General features: G+C 40.1%; 1 protein-coding gene across 2 annotated transcripts in view; it reads left to right on the forward strand.

Moving 5' to 3' along the window:
- The window catches only part of LOC122559107 (metabotropic glutamate receptor 7-like), an 864,629-nt gene that overhangs the window by 579,883 nt on the left and 268,339 nt on the right, over positions 1-16,407 (forward strand). For both annotated transcript variants that reach the window (XM_087994497.1, XM_087994496.1), the window contains exon 7: positions 4,948-5,087. In XM_087994497.1, coding sequence (XP_087850623.1) covers positions 4,948-5,087 — 140 coding nt within the window. The remainder of the gene's footprint in view (positions 1-4,947; positions 5,088-16,407) is intronic.

The following is a 16,407-nucleotide window of genomic DNA, read 5'->3' on the forward strand; positions in this document are numbered from 1 at the left end:
AGGAAAAGTTGGATAGAGCTCTCAAGGATAGTGGAATCAAGGGTTATGGAGATAAGGCAGGCACAGGATACTGATTAAGGATGATCCACCATGATCATATTGAATGGTGGTGCAGGCTCGAAGGGCAGAATGGCCTACTCCTGCACCTATTGTCTATTTTTCTCCTTCAGGCAACCCCTTCAGGTTTTAACCAAATATGTCTGGTCTGAAATTTTAAAACTAACCTCCTTACACTGAGATCTATCTCTTATGTGTTCTAAACTATTCCCCTTAGGAGAAACTGTTTTACGATTCCAGCTTCAGTCAAGAGTTCTGCAAAAAGTGAAACTAAAATGGATTTCATCAAGCTTTGGGTGTTACCCCTGAGCCAAAGCAAAACAATCTCAAAAACTTCTGCCTGAAATGTAATGCACAACTGTTTATTTTGTTCGCTCATAAAACTCACCCAATGAAAAGAAAACCCTGTTACACTCCAGGAAATCTCACTCTCTCATGCTGTTTTAAAATAAGCTTCCGTGCTTCTCAAACACTTAAAAGTTAATCATTAAAGCCTTTTGTAGAGACAGATGAAGCCCATGTACCAACAGTTCAAAACTCTCATTCTAAAAGAAATAATACTAAAATATACATAAATCACAGATGTTGAAGCACAGTGTTAGCACCATTGCTTTCAGATAAAACTGAGAAATCCTATTAATAATGTTTAATGTGCAACTAAACTGTGTCTGTACCTCATCATATGGTAGACTTGCTGCCACTCTTCTGTTTAAATATAGTGATTGACAGGACCTGTTTAATCTAGCAAGGGCAGCACCGTGGCTCAATCGCTAGCACTGTAGCCTCATAGCACCAAGGACCCAGGTTCGATTCCATCCTCGGGCAACTGTCTGTGTGGAGTTTGCACATTCTCCCCATGTTTGCTTGGATTTCCTCTCAGTGCTCCAGTTTCCTCCCACAATCCGAAGATGTGCAGGTTAGGTGGATCGACCATGCTAAATTGACAATGGTGTAAAGGGATATGCCAATGAAGTGAATTAGCCATGGGAAATGCACGGTTACAGGGATAGGGTGGGGGGTGGGTCTGGGTGTAATGCTTTTTGGAGGGTCAGTATGGACTCAGTGGACTGAATGGCCTGCTTCCACAATGTAGGGATTCTATGATAGTGTGATAGAGGAAAACCACTTCTTGGTCTAACTTTCTTATTGAATAAGAAATAAAATTTTGCAGGTTAGCATTTTGCAAGTTACGTCCATATGATATTGTCACGGAGACTGAGGAGGACCTGGATATGTGGTCTTTCTCTTCCGAACACTTGAGCTGTTGTGCGCACAAGTCCATATACCATCGTATAATTATAGCACAGGTGCTCATAGCAGCCCTCAGTATTAACTCTTGCAGACCTTTCGCTAACAAATAGGACTTCTGCATGTAACATAATTCCACAGTGAGAGACAATGTCTTGCTCAAAATCGAGCACGCTCAGGTGGTACTCTTTAACTCTGATCCCACAGCCAATTATATCTCAGAGCAAAAATAATAAAGATGTGTAAATGTGTTATAATTCATCAAAGGGAAATATCTTTACGGTCTAATCATGGTATATATTTGAGATATTTTGTGGGGAATCTTTTGACTATGGAGTCAATGGAGGTTGGGATTCCCACCTCATTGCTCAATGTGCAACAAATTCAGATAGTGTTTGGGAAGTGGAGTGGAGAGCAGGGGATAAGGGGTTTCCAAATACTCAGTTTGAAATCTTTCTTCTTAATCTTAAACCTATTTCCTCTAGTTTTGGATTCACCTACCTTGGGGAAAAGATCTTGACTACTCGTCCTATCCATGTCCCTCATGATTTTGGATACTTCTGTAAGGTCACTCCTCAGCCTTCAAGACTCCAGGGAAAACAGCGCCAGCCTATTCAGTCTCTCCCTATAGCTCAAGCCCTCCTACCCTGGCAACGTTCTTGTTGTTCTTTTCTGAACGCTTTCAAGTTTCACAACATCCATCCTGTAGGAGGGAGACCCGAATTGTGAGCAGTATTCCAAAAGTGGCCTAACCAATGTCCTGTACAGCTGCCACATGACCTCCCAACTCCTATGCTCAATGCACTGACCTCTTCACTACCCTGTCTAGCTGCAACTACATTTCAAGGAAATATGGACCTGCACTCCATTGTCTCTTTGTTCAGCAACACTCCCTAGGACCTTACTATTAAGTGTTTAAGCCCTGTCCTGATTTGCCCTACCAAAATGCAGCACCTCGCATTTATCTAAATTAAACTCTATCTGCCGTTCCTCAACCCATTGGCCCATCTGATCAAGATCCCATTGTACTCTGAGGTAACCTATTTTGCTGTCCACTACATCATCAATTTTGATGTCATCTGCAAATTCACTAACTATACTTCCTGTATTCACATCCAAATCATTTATATAAATGATGAAAGACAATATTATAAATTCCACAGTGAGAAACAATGTCTTGCCCAAAATCGGACACACTCGGGTGGTACTCTTTAACTCTGATCCCACAGCTAATTATATCTCAGAGCAAAAATAATAAAGACTTGGATGTGTAAATGTTATAATTCTTCAAAGGGAAATATCTTGAAGGTCTAATAGTGCTTATATATTTGAGATATTTTGTGGGGAGTCAGCGGAGGTTGGGATTCCCATCACATTGCTCAGTGTGCAACAAATTCAGATAGAGAATTTGAGGAATGCAGTGAAAGGCCAGGGATGGAGGTTTTCAAATACTTCCTCTATCCATTGCAAGATGGAAAAAGGGCTCAATTGCTGTTCCAGTAAATAGTTCCGGTAGCAATAATGTAGCAAGATTTTCAGGCACAACACGGAGGAACTAAAAGTTGTTGTGAAATCCCACCATGTTGTGGAAGCTGGTATGTTTGTGGTGGCAATCCTGATGTAAGTCCTTGATTTCATGCTTGGCCGTACACCGAGGATTTCAGGCTATGTCATAATGAAGCCGAAACACAAGTTGAAAGTTCTTTGTCACACACGTGTTGGCACAACTTCAAGCAGACTTTTTTTCTCATGATGTGCAAGACATTCAAAGAAAGGACTTCATTCATGGAGGAAGATCATATTTTTAGGATATCCCAAACTACTTCACTGTGCGACCAGTTACTTTTAAGGTGGAGCCAATGTAGATATGCAAGCAAATGCAGTTAGATTACTTTGTACCAAAAGCTGCCATAGCAGCAAAACACATGACTAACAGCCTAATCAGTTCTTCAAGTTGTGTGAAGGATAAATCTTGCCCAAGACTTTGGGAATCCTCATGCTCTGTTTGTGTAGAGATGTGATAATTTCTATTTTTATCTAAGTTTGATATCGCAGGTGACTCAATAAATGCAGACTCTTTCAACATTGCAATGAGTTATGAGTCAGTAATTTGCGATAAATACTAAATAATTGCCTGAAGTCTGATATTACTACTTCAACTTTCCCATGAAAGAAAGTCTGAGATTCCTCGTGGAAAGGTATTACTGAGCCAGACAGCTTGCAAAGTCAATTCTCGTTATGATCCATTTTGTTTTTGACCAGCTAAGTATAGGGGCGATTGAATTATCCTTCAATTCAACAATGAGGTCAGTTGTTCTTATAGACAATGCAAGCCAGGAGAAGACATTGAATACCTTTCTTGAGCTGATACTTTTTTTCAGATCAGAAATGATTGAATCCTTGCAGCCTTGGTTCAGTTCTAGATAAAGAAATGCTCACAGTATGAATAGGTTTTGATAGTGAACACCAAGCAATTTAGTACTGTGAACAAAAGGGTTACATTACTTGAGCATAATTGTTCCAAATGAGTAGAATGTTGAATCGACTTTGATCACTTGAAACTCATCCAATTGCATAAAGTCAACATGTACTCGTAAAGGAAAGGTCATATCTGACTAATCTTTCTGAAGTGGTCACTTACCTGAACTTAACTGAACTGAACTGTATAGTTTATATGAACTTGGCTTGCATTTGTTTTCATTTAGATGATTAAAATTGATTTAATTGAGTTCTTTAAAATTATAATGGAGTCCATGGGATGGATACAACAAAGTATTTTCTGAATAATTCCCAGCAAGAGACATATCTTAAAGGTCATTTAGTGAAATCAGGAAGTGATTTTTTTTTAAACAAAAGGTGTTGTAAATCATTGGTTGCTGCATTCGTATGCTACAATGATTCCTACTAAAAATATTTTAAATGGCTTTGAAAAACTTTCATATTGAGGATGTTAATGAAATTAGGTAAATGCAAGTTTTTTTTCTTAATGTAAAATGTTGGGGTATCCTTTCATGATGTTTCAAGATTCTATTTACTGTCGTCTTTAATGTGTTAATTGATCTCTAATGCAATGAAGTTTGAGCAATAAGTAAATTTGAATTATTTTATATCTCATGCTCTCTCCTCTCATGCTGCAAAAAAAAATTTAGCCTGAACAGCAATGCAGTATATTTAGGTTTATGTTGTCTTTGTGGATGAAAGCAATGCCAAGTTGAAGAGAAACAAAACCATTTGTATCAGTTTCTCAAGTTTACATCCGTATAATGATCTGCTGTTTACTAAAAGGGGACCATATATTGGAAAGGGAGGCTCTTTCTGGATGCAAGTCAAGATTCCTCAGCTGAGACTGTCTACTGAGAGCATCTCTTAAAGGCAGATTGAACATGACAGGAGGAAAAAGCTTTGTTCACTGACTTGCTTCTCCGTAAAGATCTCCTGTGTGCCTTGCTACATTCTTCTATTAAGCTTTGAAAACAAATTATTCTTTAAAGTAGCTTAGACTTTGTCACTTATTTATAAATAAATAATGCTGAGAATGTGTTTTTAAAGTTACCGTTTTAATGTCCAATAGGTTGTTCTATTTGAGAACCCATTCTCTTAAATGCCACTCAGATACATTGGTTCGTTTTTGTTTTCCTTCAGGCAGTGCTGGAACCCCTGTCATGTTTGATGATAAAGGAGATGCTCCAGGCCGTTACGACATCTTCCAGTATCAGCTTGTTGGAAACCATACCTGGGACTACCGCAAAATTGGCCAATGGACAGACCATCTTCATCTCAAGGTAAGTCACCCCTATGAACACAGTCTGGGCTAAGTAAACAGCAGCAGTGAGGGGTAAAATCAATAATACAGAACTTGTTTGAAGGAAACATTCATGGAGATAGGCTGGAGCATTCTGGCACTAATTCTTTGGTTCAATCTTGCATCAAATATTATCTAGTGAACCCTGACTCGTAATGCTGGATTTGTCATTGTATCCCACAGAAATAACTTTAGACTGCTGAATGCTGAAATGCTTTGTTTCATCTATTGAACAATTGCAGGCTGTAAACCAAGTGTTTGAGGTTGTTTCTACTAGCAATGCAATTTTTGTAACAACATGTATTGGCCTGTTTAAACAATAATTTCTGATGTAGAATCCTCTGCCTTGACCCATGCACATTGCTTTATTAATAAGCTTATAACTTTTAGGTGAAAACAACTAAAAGCTTAATATTTGGGGATCACTCGAGTAGTAAATGATTTTTACGTACATCATTGTAATAGCTCTCTACCATGTGTAGATTTCCTGATTATCTGTAATGGTTCTAAAATGAGAACTGGTGCTTCCCACTTATAGTAGTTATTTAATACTAAGACAAAGGATCTCCATATAAAGCAAAGCGGCAGCATGTGACAGGACAGATGTTGGCAATTGTGTCAAATACCCCTTTGTGGTGTGGAATGTAAATCGTGTGTACAAATTGTACACTGACATTGACCAAAACAGCTGTTCTCAGCTGGTGATGTTTATTGTGAAACGACAGTTGCTATTACACTTACAGTTTCCTGTGTGAACATGACCATGTTAACAGACAAAATGTTAGCGTGCTAGTTTTATATTAACGTATAGATAAAAGCCACATTTCAGTGGCTGTGTGTTCGGAATGCATTCAGTGCATTTGGGGCCACAGAGCTTCAGGTTGGTGGAAGGGATGGCCAAAATATTAAGTGGAAGGGTAATAGTTGGTTTCTCTCATTGATCATGGCAGAAGCTGATAGTAGACATTCCAGACCAGGGAACAATTAAGATTCTTAAGGTGTCAATAAGGTCCTCCTTTAAAGCCTTTTCCTGTTGCCACTGGCATTTTAGCAGAGGAGTTTTGAGAGAGGTGGGTGCTTGGGTGCACTTTGATTCATTGTTCAAGGACTCATCCACCCCACTCCCTCACTCTGAGCAATGATCATTTCCTCCCAAGCACCACCTTGTCCCCTGACTCCACATACCTACATTCCAGAGAGGCATTTATGATGCTACAGTTTTCTGGGTGAGTGCTGTCCCAACAGTGGCCACTTCTCTTGCAGGCACTGCTGTGACAGAACAGCAGCCAGCTGTCTGAGTAGTGAGCCATTCTTGGATATGGGATCTCACACTGTCCATGGACAGGGCTACCACTGCCCTGTAAGATCCAAGCTGCATAATGAAATACCTAAGGACATAATAGGGTTTTGCATAAAAAGACATGGTCCGAGCAGAAGATTACATAAAATATGGCTGCAGAAGAACTTACATTATAGCCAATCAAATTCAATTTTAGAGTCATAGAGAGGTACAGCATGGAAACAGACCCTTTGGTCCAATCCGTCCATGCTGACCAGATATCCCAACCCAATCTAGTCCCACCTGCCAGCACCCGGCCCATATCCCTCCAAACCCTTCCTATTCATATACCCATCCAAATGCCTCTTAAATGTTGCAATTGTACCAGCCTCCACTACTTCCTCTGGCAGCTCATTCCATACACGTACCACCCTCTGCATGAAAAAGTTGCCCCTTCGTTCTCTTTTATATCTTTCCCCTCTCAACCTAAACCTATGCCCTCTCGTTCTGGACTGCCCGTACCTAGGGAAAAGACTTTGTGTATTTATCCTATCTATGCCCCACATAATTTTGTAAATCTCTATAAGGTCACCCCTCAGCCTCCAACACTCCAGGGAAAACAGCCCCAGCCTGTTCAGCCTCTCCCTATAGCTCAAATCCTCCAACCCTAGCAACATCCTTGTAAATCTTTTCTGAACCCCTTCAACGTTCACAACATCTTTCCAATAGGAAGGAGATCAAAATTGCATGCAATATTCCAACAGTGGCCTAATCAATGTCCTGTACAGCCTCAACATGACCTCCCAACTCCTGTACTCAATTCTCTGTACCCAATAAAAGAAAATATACCAAACGCCTTCTTCACTATCCTATCTACCTGCGACTCCACTTTCAAGGAGCTATGAACCTGCACTCCAAGGTCTCTTTGTTCAGCAACACTCCCTAGGACCTTACCATTAATTGTATAAGTCCTGCTAAGATTTGCTTTCCCAAAATGCAGCACCTTGCATTTATCTGAATTAAACTCCATCTGCCACTTCTCAGCCCATTGGCCCATCTGGTCAAGGACCTGTTATAATCTGAGGTAACCCTCTTCACTGTCACTACACCTCCAATTTTGGTGTCATCTGCAAACTTACTAACTGTACCTCTTATGCTCACATCCAAATCATTTATGTAAATGACAAAAAGTAGAGGACCTAGCACCGATCCTTGTGGCACTCCACTGGTCACAGGCCTCCAGTCTGCAAAACAACCCTCCACCACCACCTTCTGTCTTCTACCTTTGAGCCAGTTCTGTATCCAAATGGCTAGTTCTCCCTGTATTCCATGAGATCTAACCTTGCTAATCAGTCTCCCATGGGGAACCTTATCGGGCGCCTTACTGAAGTCCACATCGATCACATCTACCACTCTGCCCTCATAAATCCTCTTTGTTACTTCATCAAAAAACTCAATCAAGTTTGTGAGACATGATTTCCCATGCACAAAGTCATGTTGACTATCCCTAATCAGTCCTTGCCTTTCCAAATACATGTACATCCTGTCCCTCAGGATTCCCTCCAACAACTTGCCCACCACCGAGGTAAGGCTCACTGATCTATAGTTCCCTGGCTTGGCCTTAGCACTCTTCTTAAACAGTGGCACCACTTTAACCTACATCCAGTCTTCCGGCACCTCACGTACGACTATCGATGGTACAAATATCTCAGCACGAGGCCCAGCAATCACTTCTCTAGCTTCCCACAGAGTTCTAGGGTACACCTGATCAGGTCCTGGGGATTTATCCACCTTTAACCGTTTCAAGAAATCCAGCACTGCCTCCTCTATAATATGGACATTTTACAAGGTGTCACCATCTATTTCCCTACAATCTATATCTTCCATATCCTTTTCCACAGTAAATACTGCTGCAAAATACTTTTTGTTTAGTATCTCCCCCATTTTCTGTGGCTCCACACAAAGGTTGCCTTGCTGATCTTTGAGGGGCCCTATTCGTTCCCCAGTTACCCTTTTGTCCTTAATGTATTTGTAAAAACCCTTTGGATTCTCCTTAATTCTATTTGCCAAAGCTATTTCATGTCCCCTTTTTGCACTCCTGATTTCCCTCTTAAGTATACTCCTACTGCCTTTATATTCTTCTGAGGATTCACTCAATCTATCCTGTATATCCCTGACATATACTTCCTTCTTTTTCTTAACCAAACCTTCAATTGCTTTAGTCATCCAGCATTCCCTATACCTACCCGCTTTTCCTTTCACCCTAACAGGAATATACTTTCTCTGGATTCTCTTTATCTCATTTCTGAAGGCTTCCCATTTTCCAGCCGTCTCTTTACCTGGGTACATCTGCCCCCAATCAGCTTTTGAAAGTTCTTGCCTAATACCGTCAAAAGAGTTAGCTCAATTAATGGTTATAATTTCACTTTATTTGTACTGTCTGCAGTTTTATTAATCCAAATGCCTCTCCATCCGTGATACTTTATATATATTTCTCAGAAGTAAGTTGGACAAATTCCCTGCCATGATGTTCTTGTCCTATTGATAATTTATATCCATTATAATGCTTGAAAATTGCATTGGAAACTTAAGTGTTTAGTGTCAGCAATGCACAGAATGCATTACTTACAGACTATAATCTCCAAATGTAAAGAAGGAATAAGTCATCCTTGAAAACAGGGTTGTCTGACATCATAGGGTGCTCTTGACAGATTTTTATTTGGAAACTTTAAGTATAGAACTTATGGAACAGAATTAAGTTATGCTTTGTTTGTAAAAGTGAAGCTATTTTTTTTGTACTGAATCTCTAACAAAATGTTGATATCCAAAGGATTTGAGTTGAATACTGAGAGAAGTCACCTATTTAAAGGCATGGAAATTCGAAATTGCCCTTTTGCTGTGAATAAACGATTTAAATTTTCCTTAATTCCTGAAGGCTATTATTGTGCTGGGGCAAGTGGTATTGATGGAACATTTACAAAAAGGACTCCTGTAACTCAAAGTGTTTTCTAATTGGAGTTGAGTGTTGTTGTAAAGACTATAGTGACCAAGTCCTTCCTTGAAGCAAAACCAAACCATGTAAAGCCAAGCGATCAGTTAGCTTACTTGTCAGTAGTGAACTTAAACTGTTGCTGACTTTGAAATAATATTGTCTCAAGTAGTCAATGCGTTACGATGTCAGGTTCGGCAACAATCGAAAACGAGCCAATATTTTGAAATCTTTGTCAATGGAAAATTCAAGCCTTTTGGATCTAATGCCGTGTCAGGCCAGAACAGGTGGGAATGTCAGTTTACATCAGAACTTACCTCTAAACTGAGCCAACGTTTGTGTGTCGGAATTTTAATGACGGTTTGCATTTTTCAATGTGTTTTCTAACATCCTACTTAAATTTCTGGCGCATTTAGGAAGAAAAGGCAAGTTGCTATTAAAGCCAACAGATAATTGCCTGTATTGTAATGGAAAATGAAAGCAGTTGTCAGAAAAATGGCAAGACATTGTAATCTAGATTCCAAAGCTGCATGATTTCCAGCAGTGTGCTAACAATTATTAAGATAGATTTCAGTTGTGACACTTACTATTAAACAATTAAATGATTAAGGACAACCATTGTTCTGAGCATTAATGCTATTCTTACGTGAAGGGTTGGGCAGGTTGCATCTGATCAAACTTAAATTTCAGGATTAGAATGAATGCAAGGATTTATCCCATGTATCTTTCTTCCTTATAATTAACTTAGAAATTCTTAATACCATTAAGAATGTGGGCGGCACGGTGGCACGGTGGGCGGCACGGTGGCACAGTGGTTAGCACTGCTGCCTCGCAGCGCCAGAGACCCGGGTTCACTTCCCGACTCAGGCGACTGACTGTGTGGAGTTTGCACGTTCTCCCCGTGTCTGCGTGGGTTTCCTCCGGGGGCTCCGGTTTCCTCCCACATTCCAAAGATGTGCAAGTCAGGTGAATTGGCCATGCTAAATTGCCCGTAGTGTTAGGTAAAGGGGTAAATGTAGGGGTATGGGTGGGTTACGCTTCGGCGGGTCGGTGTGGACTTGTTGGGCCGAAGGGCCTGTTTCCACACTGTAAGTAATCTAATCTAATCTAATTAATGGATGAGACTAAAAAGCACTGTCATTCACCCTCACCACACCAAAACGTGTTCAGTAATGATATCATTGCCCTTATGGAAGGAGGGCTGCTATCCTTACCAGGCCTGACCCACATGTGACTCTTGACTCTAGACTCAGACTCAAACTGACTCTTAACTAGTCCCTGAAATGACATGGTAAGCCAATCGGTTCAAGAGAAATTAGGGATGGACAACAAATGCTGGCCTTGTCGGTGATATTCACATCCCATGAAAGAATAAATAAAAAAAAAGTCCTCAGCTCATCTAGAAGGGCCATCATTACAATAAACATATTGTTGTGGAACTGTGAGTGTCCTTTTAATTGAACAGTTTTCGCTCTGCAACTAACTGGACAGTGGAAATACACTTTCCTTGCAGGTGTTTTCATTCTTATTTTTGAACTCTGTTACAATATTGCCTAGTATGTGATAATGTTAAGGAATGGTGACTAAGCAGCAGCACAGCACTGCAGAATGCCGGTCTGATCCCCTGCTAAATTTTGGCCCATTGATATTAACAGCATCTATGTGGGAAGTGAGTTATCCGTGGGTTGCTCTATAAGGTAGTGTTGGCATAGACCTGAACTCACATCACCCACTCCTAACCACAGATGATGCATTTTTAAAGGTGACTGAGAGGCTAAAATGACTGACAAGAGGGTAGGAGGCGAAGGAGGAGGTACAATGACGGTGCTGTACTGGCAAGCTAAACAGCCTGAAAAATGAATCCAATGTGTTAAAATGTTAGTTCAAGATGTTAATCAATGTATAAACTGCTTAGTTATCCCTCCAGAAGCTGTACAAATTTATCTAGTGCATACCAAATCCATGTCGACTTTTTTGTGTTATAAATAAAGGCATAAAGTGCAAACACGAGATAATGCAAAATTTTTGATAAAATGCCAGTAAGATATCAGCTGGACTTTTATGTTTAATCCTTGGCATCATACTTAGGAAGGATATAAAACCCTTAGTTTGCAGAAGGGATTTATGAAAATGGTGGCAAAATAGTGCACTTGCTGAAAATGTGAAACTAACGCAGCAAATGCTGGAGAAACTCAGGTCTGGCAGCATCTGTGGAGAGATAAGTAGAGTTCATGTTTTGGGTCTGGTATGGCCCTTGTCTTTCTCTCTCCATAGATGCTGCCAGACCTGCTGAGCTTCTCCAGTAATTCTGTTTGTTTTACTCGTGTGTGAAGGACTTCCTTTATGTGTAGAAACTAGAGAAGGTAGGATCCTTTCCCTTAAGGAAAAGATGTTTAAGGAAGAAATTAATGGACATGTTGAAAACTTAAATAGGCTTTGATGGAGTAAATAAAAGTAAACTGTTTCCACTGGCAGAAGGATTGACAATACTGATCCAAGATAGTTAATGTCAGAGATAAGAATGAAAAGAGGGACCAGGAGAACTACCTGTAATGGTCTGGAAGACATTCCTAGAGAGGCTGGGGAAAGAGAAGCAATAGTAAATTTTAAAGAGGAATTGAATAAATACTTGAAGGAAAATGAAGATACAGGGCTGTGAGAAAGAAATGGGAAAGTGTGATGAATCAAGTAACCGTTTCAAACAGCGAGAACTGGCTCCATCTGTAATGTACGTCTCTATATTAGAGTATGTCCCAATCTTTGGCATTGACTCATCTGACCTGAACTGACAATAGGCATGGCAGCTATACCGGCTTTACTGGTATCAGAACTGGCTTTACTGTTCTGAGATAGAGTCGATATCTATATTTGTGAGAAGATTTGTAGCTCGGATGCTCGTTGTTGTGGTTCTGTTCGCCGAGCTGGGAATTTGTGTTGCAGACGTTTCGTCCCCTGTCTAGGTGACATCCTCAGTGCTTGGGAGCCTCCTGTTGTCAACAGGAAGTGGCAGATTCAAACCACTACAAATGCTGGAGGAAAGATCACAGAAGCGCTTCACATGAGGCTCCCAAGCACTGAGGATGTCACCTAGACAGGGGACGAAGTGTCTGCAACACAAATTCCCAGCTCGGCGAACAGAACCAGAACATCGATATCTATGTACCGGTATCTATATATAAGGAAATGTACCTTAGTTGTTGGACCTGACCACTGTCTGCTATTTTCTCTAAAAGTACATCAGTCAAGGATAGATTCAAGCTGATGCCCTTTGGTTTAGTAGGCTGGCTGTCACTCAAAACCAAACCTCATGCATGAACAATGGCTATAAGCAGCCTTAAGATGGAGGACAGTATCTTTTGTACTATACCCCCTCCCAGAATTAATGTTCTGAGGAATGGTGGCAAGGGGTGAAATATTCACTGGTGGGAAAGACATGTTAATTACAGTTCAGACAATTTGGTAATCTAATAGCGCAAAGTTTGTGGAGGCTGCACTTAATGATACACTTGCTTATTTTGTATTTTATTTTTGACTAATTAAGATTGTCAACCTAATGTGAAGAGAATGTTGTTTGTCAAATAAATATATTTTTGAAAAAGAAATGCAAGTAGTAAACGCTCTTTATGCTTATCAGGTCAGCCCATGAGACATCAAATATGTTGAAGTGTTGAATGCGGATTCATTGTCAAAGGTGGAAGCAATACATACGACATTTAAAGAAGAACAGGACAAAGGGAGGGGGTGGTTGGGAAACACATGCCATGCATATCTAAACACATGCACTCTCTCTCACTCTCTCTCTCTCACTCTCTCTCTCACTCTCTCCCTCTCCCTCTCCCTCTCCCTCTCCCTCTCCCTCTCCCTCTCCCTCTCCCTCTCCCTCTCCCTCTCCCTCTCCCTCTCCCTCTCCCTCTCCCTCTCCCTCTCCCTCTCCCTCTCCCTCTCCCTCTCGCACACACTCACACTCTTTTCCATATGCAGTCGTCACCATCGACTCTACTAACAGTTGCCCAGAGACTTCTTGTGAACATTGCAGTAGAGATGTCTATTGATGTGGAGTGTGAGTCATAGCTATACACTCGCAAGGGATCTGTAGCAATTGTGCACAGGGCGAGCAATATCAAACCTATTCCACCAACCTGAATGAAAAGTTCTCACTGGGCCATACACAGTCCAAGCAAGAAGTAGAGATTAGATTTAAGCAAGAAAGCTATGTTTAAGATTGGTAATAAATATGAGATTAAGGGACAGAGCAAGATTATTTTAAAAAAAGCTAATATCTAATTTAGTTTTCAAAATTTGCAAAAATCTTTTTGAGGGAATGAGATTCTCAATCTGTTTTTTTTTCAGGGCCATTGGGACTGTTCAAAGTATCATTGTGCCATTTATTAAAAGCTTACCTCCTCCTAAATGCATGAGACCAAGTTTATTTTTCTGTTAGCTTTAGTGAAAAATTAGTAAGTGTCCCAATTTTATCTCGCAACAGTGACTTCAGTCACAAGTGTGTTGGGGAAGACTGCATCTCATAGGAAAGCAGACTACTCTGACAACTGAATTATCACATTTAACGATTCATTTATGGAAGCCAGACATTGCCATCAGATCTTTTTCTGTAATAATGCAGTGCATTGATAACCTCACTTTTATTATTGTGGCTAAAATTTGAGCTTCTTTCTTATTTTCCTGATGTCCTTCCAGTTGAGAGTTTCACTGTATCTACCCTAGTGAATCACTTTAACATTCTGATTGTGTCGACTGGACCACCTTACAATAGTTTATACTGGAAGGTCTACCAAATAAGTTTATGCAACTTATAATTCATAAGTTCATAATTTAACACTTTAAGCTTGACATCATATGACGGCTAATATAAATATCAGTTAACTGACAACATTATCTCTAAACATTAAGTGATTTTCAGGGCTGCTCAGACAATGTTTCTTAGAGGTTATTGTAAAATGTCTGTCAGATGAAAGGCAAGACTGGGATGAGGACAGAGTTTCACTGTTATGATAAATGCCGAATACCTAACTTTCTAAGAGGCAACTGACCCAAAATGAAGAGTGTGACGAGAGCAAACCATGGTTTCCAGGGCAAATTCTTTTGTGAGTCTTACAGATCATAATTCAGAATATCTGCACTTGTGAGAAATGTAGCATGTTTGTAGAATTTGCAAGGAAATTTAATTGCTATTCAGTGCAACCGTGTTTTAATGCAACAACAGTATCAGAAAATTGTTAGAATTTTAAGCTTGGATCTACTACAAGGAACAAATCAACATTCATTCTCTTTAGTAAGGTTGTGGAATTGTAATAAGTTGCCCCATGGAGCAGGGGACAGTTGACTGATCTTCATTGAATCTGCATCATCTTGCTGAAGGAACCAATTTGTTCTGCAACTCCAACCTTATCAGTGTCGACCATAGATAGCTAAATGCTTTAGCACATAGATAGCTAAATGCTTTATTTAGGCAGTGCTGTTGGACTGCAGCAATAGTTAATGACTTGCCTTTGCTCAACATGGAGAGACAATTGGCTGAGCGTTGTTACAAACAGGAAAAATCAGCATGTAAACTGAGCAAGAGTGGGAAAGAGAACAGGAAGTGGAGAGCAGGGCTAAAAACAATGAAGAAGATTTGGTGCCAAGGCTAGTTTGCAGATAGGGAAAGTGATGGTAAGTGTAACATAATGAGATATGGATATGCTAATGAGGTGACTGAATTGTGCAGAGAAGAGCACAAGGGAGTCTAGAGAAAGACCAGGAGTAAAACACTACTAGAGAACTGTATTTAGTAAAGCGTGTATACCCCAGCATAAAAAATGTACTACAGTACTAAAGACATTGAGAGAGCACCAGTTTAGAATAATGATGCGCTTGGGATCCAAGGAGCGAAGAGTAGCGGCGGCCTCACAAAAACACAATGTTGATGCCCAACGATCAAAGACGAAAGAGAGTGCGATATCTATGCAGGGACAAACAGCCCAAGATACCCACAATGGGCACATAACGCATGCCCGCAGTAATACCATTTTCAGACAAAGCACTGGACCAAATGACTGAGGTGGTGATTTGAAACAGATGCTTAAGGTACTAAATATACTCAACAGAGTAGATATTGAGAAACTACTCACAGTGGTAGGGGGAGAAGCAGGTAACATAACTAGGGTCAATTAGGAGGGAGATTAGGGAGAACTCTTTCATCCCAAGATATTAGACATCTAGCTTTGGGAACTGAAGTGTTATTAAGTCTAGAACATTAGATTTTTAAATTAACAGTTCAAAAGGATAAAGCTATAATTGAATGGTAGGGAATATTCAAGGAGTTGTGCATAGCCCAGTTCTCTTCCTTTGACTGAGACACATTTGGAGAGGACCTCATGGCTACTGTAGCACAAAAAGTCAGTTTAAACTCAAGATATTTGTCAATAACAGAGTGGAAAGCACAATTGAGTGATGAATTGTATGTTTTTACTTTTGAATCACTATCATAATAATGGAATACTTAGTTGTCGTGTTTGCTACATTGATTTTATGCAAGTTTATTAGCATGTTCTGCATGCTTTGAGAAGCTTCTGCCCATTCATTAATCACACATTTGCACTTGGGTCAAATCATGTGAATTATGACAAATATTCTTTGAGGTATCCTGTGGTGTGGTCAACATGGGACACCAATACAACCCAGTGTCAGAGTGATTGAGGGTGCCCTGTGTCGCAAATACTATCTCCATTCATCAACTCTGTCTAATTCCATTTCTCAAGCCACATTTCACTGCAGGCTCATTGCACAGGCAATAAACTATCTCATGGCGAATAGCATGGAATTACAGATTGGACAGTGCGATTGATTTGTTGGAATTCTTCAGCTTTTGTCCTTCCCAGTATTCTCAGGACAATACATAGACACCTAAAACATTGTAAAACCATAGCAGAATAATGTATATTCAGCATAAATCTCACACTTCTCTGAAGTGTTATTCCCACTACTTTCGAGGATCCAAAAAAAAATTTGATACTGCCTTCTGTTCATTGA

The sequence above is a fragment of the Chiloscyllium plagiosum genome, unplaced genomic scaffold (assembly GCF_037043375.1).
Source record: "Chiloscyllium plagiosum isolate Xiang-an unplaced genomic scaffold, Cpla_swu_hap1 HiC_scaffold_14, whole genome shotgun sequence".
Lineage (NCBI taxonomy): Eukaryota > Metazoa > Chordata > Chondrichthyes > Orectolobiformes > Hemiscylliidae > Chiloscyllium > Chiloscyllium plagiosum.